Source organism: Volvox carteri, assembly GCF_000143455.1.
Source record: "Volvox carteri f. nagariensis unplaced genomic scaffold VOLCAscaffold_109, whole genome shotgun sequence".
NCBI lineage: Eukaryota > Viridiplantae > Chlorophyta > Chlorophyceae > Chlamydomonadales > Volvocaceae > Volvox > Volvox carteri.
The window spans coordinates 75,148-83,038 of NW_003307652.1; the positions used below are offsets into that span (position 1 = coordinate 75,148).

General features: G+C 46.9%; 1 protein-coding gene across 1 annotated transcript; it reads right to left on the reverse strand.

The window, feature by feature from the left end:
* Window positions 1-1,493: 1,493 nt before the first annotated feature.
* Window positions 1,494-6,936, reverse strand: VOLCADRAFT_100225 (uncharacterized protein; the record flags this gene model as incomplete). The annotated part of the gene is made up of 7 exons (XM_002958860.1): window positions 1,494-1,595; window positions 2,673-2,781; window positions 3,674-3,761; window positions 4,282-4,303; window positions 5,254-5,346; window positions 6,114-6,222; window positions 6,683-6,936. 7 exons carry the CDS (start codon window positions 6,934-6,936, stop codon window positions 1,494-1,496), a joined length of 777 nt encoding a protein of 258 aa, XP_002958906.1.
* Between the last annotated feature and the right edge of the window lie 955 nt (window positions 6,937-7,891).

Genomic DNA, 7,891 nt, shown 5'->3' on the forward strand with positions numbered 1-7,891 from the left:
CACACCGTTAAGGCTCAAAACCTCGATGTTGTGATATCACGGCATCAGTATCTTCAATAATTTAACTAATAACCGGGGGCTATGTAAAGCTTAAGCCTTGATTTCTGTTATATCACAACTTCGAAAAATACCTGTGTGAATGGCTTCCCTATCCTGCCTGATAGCATAAACCAGCATCAGCTGTAAGAAGGGTTCAGCTCCCTTGGCATCTCCTTGAGTACTCTTTGCCTAATGTCACATCAGCCAGCATATCTGTAGTCCTCGGGCTCATCGTAGCAAACGACACCAACATCCTGCAAGCATGAATCCATATGAATTCAAAGGATGGGATGGGTAGGAAATAAGCAAAGCGTTATTGTCCTTTGTTCCAAATTTGTGATGTATCATTTATTTACATATATAACATTATACTTGCTGTATACTATATAGCTGAGGTGGATGCTGTCATGGCTGCTGATGCAGCCGAAGCAGGGGTAGAGGACGGGTGGCAGGGGGCCATGCAGCTGCAGCAGCCAGGGAAGGTGTCGGGCAGTAGGCTGCAGCAGGTATGTGGCCATGTCAGGCTGCATTCCATGGGTTTGTACAGGGGCCAGGGCTGATAGCTGAGTTGCTGAACAGGTGTTGGGTTGTCTGTCGTACACGCACATATGTTAGGGTACGGCACTTGGTGCAGCTCACAGTATACTGCACACGTAGATAGTATCGAAGCGCGAGATTAGCACCTGTGAGGTCTTTTTTTGTGCAATAGGATTCGAGATAGTACATAACTTTAACAATCTGAAGTCATAGGTTCAACCCCATCAAATAACATGTAATGCGTTTCGGGTGTTACTTCGCACAGAAAATCGTGCCGTCAAGTATCAGGGGGGGTGCCTGAGAAATGTGCACTCGACGGCCTGAGGATAGGTGAGGAAGCACAGGCCGGTGAATGTGGCTGAAAGGTCCATGTTTTTTTCATCACGAACACCCCTTCATCACGACCCCGACCTTCCACACATGGAGGAACTCGGTTAGATAACTAATTCCACAAAAATCGTGTCAAAAAGCAGCTGTGCTTGTCTGGGAAGACTCTGTACCTGCTGAAAAACTCAAGTTGGCTGGGTGTATGAGATCTAGAGCATTCATATGAGTTAGCGGCACATGACAGCCTGGGGATAGGCGATGGCATGCGCAGGCACAGGCTGGTGTGTGTGGCCGTAAGGGCCCGACACACATCCCTCCAACGGGGGAGGAATTCCTCCGGAGGGATCCCCCATTCGAATGTAGAAGCTGGTATGCGGTACGTCACACGTATCAACTACAAATACATGTGAAGTGCTCCACCAGCATCTCGAGAGGCCTCTGTTCCAACCTGGTATGATTCTCAGCTTAATTCGTTATTCTGGATGCCCTAGAGGCCTCTACAGCTAGAAGGGGGATAATTGTAGTATACTGGGCTGGTCACATGGCAAGCAGTTGTATTCCAACCATATCATGCAAGTGCATGCCATCTATCACATCGTGCACACCTCGGAGTGGACGCAGTTGTGAATTCCCCAGCCATTGGAGTTGCACTGGTACAACCGAGTGTCGGTCCAAGTGCAGACCACATTGTCCTGCAAACAAAAATGCAAGTGGTAGGTGGCAAACCGCCCCAGGTTATGCATGTACATAAGGCTATATATGTACTACAATTTCTGGTCACCTAAAGGTGAGACTCACATAGGTGGGTAGGTAGGGACCAGGATTACGAGGTAGGTAATTCTTGTAATCTATTGAACATCGATGGGGATTGCACATGTAGCCTGTGACAGGTTGCATGTAAATGTACGTCTGTTCTCATTTCTGTCGTCTGTAGACCACGGTCTACACGGCCGTGTCCTGGTATCTATATATAGCTAGTATCTATAGATAGGTATCTACTAGATACGTATCCACTTGTAGATGACGTGTGTGCCGTACGTGTGTATACTGTACACGTGACAGCTGATACACACACGCGCATCTATATGTAGACGTAGTCTATAGCTATAGGCGACACCATACTATAGAAACAACTACACATGCATGCCAGCACTTTTAGTTACCTGAGGATAAAATATAGGCAGGGTTTAATATGCAACAGAAGACGCAACAATAATGCCACATCAAAAGCAGGATGATGGATAAATGAACACGAGCGAGAGGAAAGGCCTTCATAAATACACGAGTTCGCCGAGGTACTCCACGCAGCTACTACACCTGGGTATGCATGCATGCATACCCGCACATACACCTTAACTAATTTACTCCATTATTTCAGTTGTAAACTTGCAAGCTGCTCTGTGCCTTATGCTATATGGCTACTAAAGCTCCGAATGTGGACTGCACTTAAGTGCTTGTAACAGGAACTTCCTGAAGCTTCTTGTTACAAGCAACTATAGTTGCCGCATTCCTTAGCTAAGGAATGCGGCTTCCAGCCGCCATATAAATTTATCGTTAGTTGTATGTAACAAGAAGCTTCTTGTGTTTGCTTAAAGGAACCAAACCACAATTCCATAAATACGACAGAGATCTCTAAAGGACAACAGCAGAGAGGTCTGACCGGAATAAAATCTAGTGTTGTCCTTTAGATCTATAGATCTATAGATTTTATTTTATTGTTATGAATTAGCTAATTCACAAGAATTTCGAAGGTGACGCAGATTGCTTACCAATAGAATAGGTCCAGAGCCTCCGCCCCATCCTGAGACAGCATAGCCGCCCAGATACCCCAGCTCCCGGCAAACCACTGAAGCTTCTACGTCGGTGAAATAGTCGTCACTGCGCGAAGAGTAACACGATCGTGTTACATACATACATGTCAAACACGAACAGCATGCAAATACGATCTACTGTTCACCTGCAAGCTGTACACATATCACAGTAGTACATGTTTGATGGGCAAGCTTGCATTTGCGTTACTAACTAAATGCAATGTCTCAGCTCGCTCTAGCTATCGGCAAGTGGGCCTTGTGCTAAGGCCAGGCATAGGTTCTATTATTACTTATATCATTATATCGCCAATAAACTTTTACAAATTTAACTATCATTACATGTACGTGTACAATAGCTATAGCTATTATGGGTAGCTAGTGCGGAGTCAATCAAAAAGCCTGCCATCGCCTTATTTTACATATGTACTACATAGTATGCTCATTTCCCACAGCTGTGGGAATTGTCTGGCTTGGCTGCTGCAACCTCTCGCTACAGCAGCACCTGCAGGAATTACTCAGCCTGGATGTGCCCACCCCCGCGCTCGCAAGAGCGGAACTAATGCCATATATATCGGGCGTCCAGGTGTGGTGACGTCGCGGAAGGAGTCGACTCCTCCGACATTCAATTCAAGCTGAAGTGAAGTTGGAGGAGATGCTTGCGGGACGGCAAAATTTGCTATATGGCAGGGCCCTATCGCTGATGACAAGCAAGCAAGCAATCCATTATAATTACAGGCACGGAAGTGTGTCGCGATCGGTGTGTTGTTGTTACAGTGGGCTCCAGACTCCCGAAAAGTAGAGTGTGTGTGCTTAGTTATCCTGCCTGCGGATTAAAAAACGTTTATGACTGGATCCAGCCTATCTATAGCTAGGTGTCCTTGTCTACTGGATGCATGAGTGTATATGTCCAATCATCCATGTACATTTATACAAGCTTTCAAGTCATGAATATCACTCACCAAACGGTGCCCCACTGTGTGCCGTCGTAAATCTCAACACGGCCCTCAGAAGGCGAATTTCCACCCACGAGTCTGAGCGAGTAAACACCTGGCGGAGGTGGTGGGTCGGCTGCATGAGGCGAGGCTAGCCTTCTCCAGCTGGTGATTGGAAAGATACCTTTGGTGCCGTGGATGGCAGGCTAATTAGCCTGGTGGAATTCAATAAAATAATTTGCAAATTATTTTATTGGATTCTACCTGACTGACCTAAGTGGTTGACGGGGGCCTGGCTGCACACAAGTACCCCCCAGGATCCGGTGTGCAGGTGCACAATTACAAGCTACTAGTAGTAGCTTATAATTATTACCTTGCTTGCTGAACACCGTGCTGAGGTGAAGTAAGCATTATTAGTGGAACAGCCTTGAGCAAGGATTTCGCTAATGTACGCCATTAGTCACGCATGCCAGATGCTCATGCATGTTCTTAAATATATTTAAAAATGCTTATATAAGCATTCTATAACCAAGCCGTCGTGATACTGCAGGTGGTATTATTATCCTGTCAGAGACGCTCGTATACAGGCATGCAAGTGCGCCGCCGTCGTGTCATAGCCAGTCACATACACTTACCATAGCAACTGACGCCGACATCCTGCAAGCGCAAATCCGAAACAGACATGTAACGGGTAAATCGGCATGCTATATTTGTCTACAGAACACCGGTATTACCAACAGTTGCAAGAGTGTTTAAAAACATACATACACAAATACATATATACATTCTGAACGCTTTGAGCGCAAGTTTGTTCTATCCTTGTGTGAATAAATTATGATTTGTCCATGTCCATGTTGATTGTGTACACAGTGACTTCTTGTTATTACGCCGTAAAATTATTATGTTCAGATTCAAATGTCTGGTTTGGCTGGGTGTCACATCTGCATTATACGTTTTAACGACATGGATTCGAATCCTGGGTAGACCCCCGACTATGTCGGATGTATGAGATTATGACTAGGTGCTGAGATGTGGCATTGCGGTCACTGTTGAAGAATCGGGATCGAACGACGGATTGGTGGCGAATGCTTGACCCTCTGTGCCTTCGGGTGTGTGCATTCGCAAACGGGATGTGCAGTTAGTATGGCGTAGTACAATCTGGTAATGGTGGATGCTTTATGGTGATAGACCGTAGAAATGACAAAGTCGTCAAATGGCCCAGAAGCCTCCCACAATGTATTTTAAAAAAATAACCCATATATGTATAAAAGCGTGTGCCGCAGTAAACGTGAATCTGGATGATAGGAGATGGCATAGTAAATATGTGGACAAATATTGGTGTTTCAAGCAAAGCAACTTGCACAGACGTTGAGTAGAGAGGCAACTAACTACGAGAGATGGAGCTTCGTAAGGTGGTGTGCCCAAGTCGCCTGCAAAGCGTTAAGGAAGGTTATTGAGGAGCAGCTAGACGTCTGCAAGGTTTTTGATTGTTTACAGATCATGTCCTGGTATATTAGATAAGGGACCGTACCCTTCTATATACCAGGGTTCGGGCTATAGATGATCAAAAACCATGCATACATGCATACATAAATATGCTTACACACCTCGCTGTGGTCGCAGTTGTTAACACCCCAGCCCCTGAAGGAGCACTGGTACAGCCGGGCTGGTGTCGGGGAGGCAGAACAAGACACGTCATCCTGCGAAGGTGCAAATAAATAAATGCTGGTGAAGAGCAGAGTACATTTATAGGAAACGTGAAGAGTTGAACGTGCGTCTAGGTTTAAACAATTCTGCTTTTCCTTGATGTACGTATGTGCATGCATCACACTTCTGCACAGTGACAATGTAATAGCTGGCCGCTGAAAAGGCCTCTCAAGATGCTGGTGGAGCGCTTAGCGCGTATTTATAGTTGTTTTATGTGTGCCGTACTGAGTAGTAGGTACTACAGACAAGCGTGCTTGTACTTACCTCACGTACCATCGCAGCTGTTGTGTGGCCATGGCCAACACATGCTAAGGTTTTCATTCCTCGTTTAGTGCATCGTAAGCTAATGCAGTTTCGTTTATGTTGCTTGGCTTTGTAGGCAAACAGAGCACGACGGGGCAAGCACCATGTCCAGGGAGCAGCGGTTTTATTAACACGCGTTATTGGAATGCCCAGCCTATAATGATATCCGCGCGGAAGAGGGATTAGATCATCAACAAAGCATGTTGGAGGCCATGAACTGGGAACCAGCACGTCTGGCGAGGATATTCCTCATATGCTCCAACATCGATGCAACTCAGTTATCCCCTTCGGGCGCTAGTTTGGCCTGATAGTGCGGTGTTTCCTTCACTCCGTGGCTTTTAGGCGTTGTAGTATTCCCCGTGGGCCTTCGGATTGTATGGGTAGTTCTACAAGTATGGGGTCACGCAACCCCAATTATGTGAAACACACACACACACACATATACATATACACTCACCATCAAAATGGTTCCGGAGCCACCCCCGAAAGTTGGCAAGGCGACGCCGATTCTATACCCTAACTCCCGGCAAACCACCGAAGCCTCTCTATCACCAAAACCATCATCGCTGCGTAAACAGGCAGGCATGGTCCAGAAGTTATGCCTTGCCAAACTTGTAGTACCAGGCAAAGAGTACTGAGGGAGATGCCAAGGGAGCTGAACCCTTCTTAAAAAACTAAGTAGCGGGGTCCACTTTGTATATTCTGTTAAGTGATAGGCAGGCATTCGGACATTATTAAGCTACTCACCTAGCTGCAGCTGTCTTAATTTGTGGTTAGGAACGATGTGAACCACAGCGGAGATCGGCCACTGGGGCCTCCATACTTATGTTTATACAGCATGAATGCAATTGATGATGCATAATAATGCAGGTAAGACAGGCATCGAGGGGGCTCCTGCTGCTGCATTGACCTTATTACCTCCCTGCCGATTCATGTGGGCGATATGGGGATATTGTCCATACGTCAAGCGAGCTAGGTACTGTTTGTAAATCAGGTAATTCAGGTTCAACAGTTACAGGCACTCACCAAACCGTGCCCCATTGCACACCGTTGTAGACCTCCACACGACCCTCGCTAGGAATGCGTCCGCCCACAAGCCGGATTCCGTAGTTAGTAATCAGTCGTGGTGATGGTGGTCGTGGCGATGGTGGCCGTGGAGATGGTGGTCGTGGCGATGGTGGCCGTGGAGATGGTGGCCGTGGCGGCGGTGGTCGTGGCCATGGTGGTGATGAACGTGCTATAACCGAGTTGTTTGAAGAATAGGAATGCATCCCCATCATCGAGGGCGGGGAGGGCGGGATTTGTTAAGCAATATGTTCGTATATACACAAACGTACAATTGTATAAGTGTTATTGTACAAGTGTTTTGCAAAACACTTGCGGCTTGCGCTGTTAGCTTTGTCGTTATGTTGCAAGAAACTGAATAAATGGAATCTCGATTGATGCATTTAAGAACAATAGATACTTGTTGCCAGATATATATGCCCGGAATATATTCAGTCGTACGTGCGCAGCTCGTCAATTTGTGTCTTTCTCCATCACTGTTAGTGCGGCTATGCACACATGCGTGTTAGATGCTGCTAAACAAATAAACTGCTGAAAGCCCTTCCTGCAAACTTGGACACGATTTTGATGCCCCTATGGCAGCCAAACTGCGTGTTACGGCCCCCCCTGGACTAGTTACTCCTGAGCCCCGTAGCGACCCCGTAGCGACCCCGTAGCGACCCCGTAGCGACCCCGTAGCGACCCAGTGGCGGGGCAGTAGCTCGTGTGGGAGCACTGGGCCGCTACTGCCCCGCTACTGGGTCGCTACTGGGTCGCAACCCGTCTCCTGAGTAACTAGTCCAGTTGCTAGGGGGGGCCATAACACGTCGTTTGGCTGCCATAGGGGTAGGGATGTACGTGTGGATTCATAATTTTACATATACACGTCGCCTAGCAGCAGCTACATGCATACGAAATTCCCAAGTCCTGCTATGTAACAACATTAAGCCATATGCATTGCCTGCTTCAGCTGAAGCAGCTGCTGCAGCTGCAGCTTCCAAACAATCTGCAGCTTCCAAACAGCACCAAACATTTCCACAACAGCGGCTGCTGCAGCTGCAGCTCATCGATCTGTCAACAATTTGCCTCAAAACATGCTACATTATAGCTCAGAAGCTCAGAAGCGCTCTATCCACCCTTACACTTTCTGGTATTCATGCCTAGAAGAAGTCCTCCATCACCGTCAGTTAA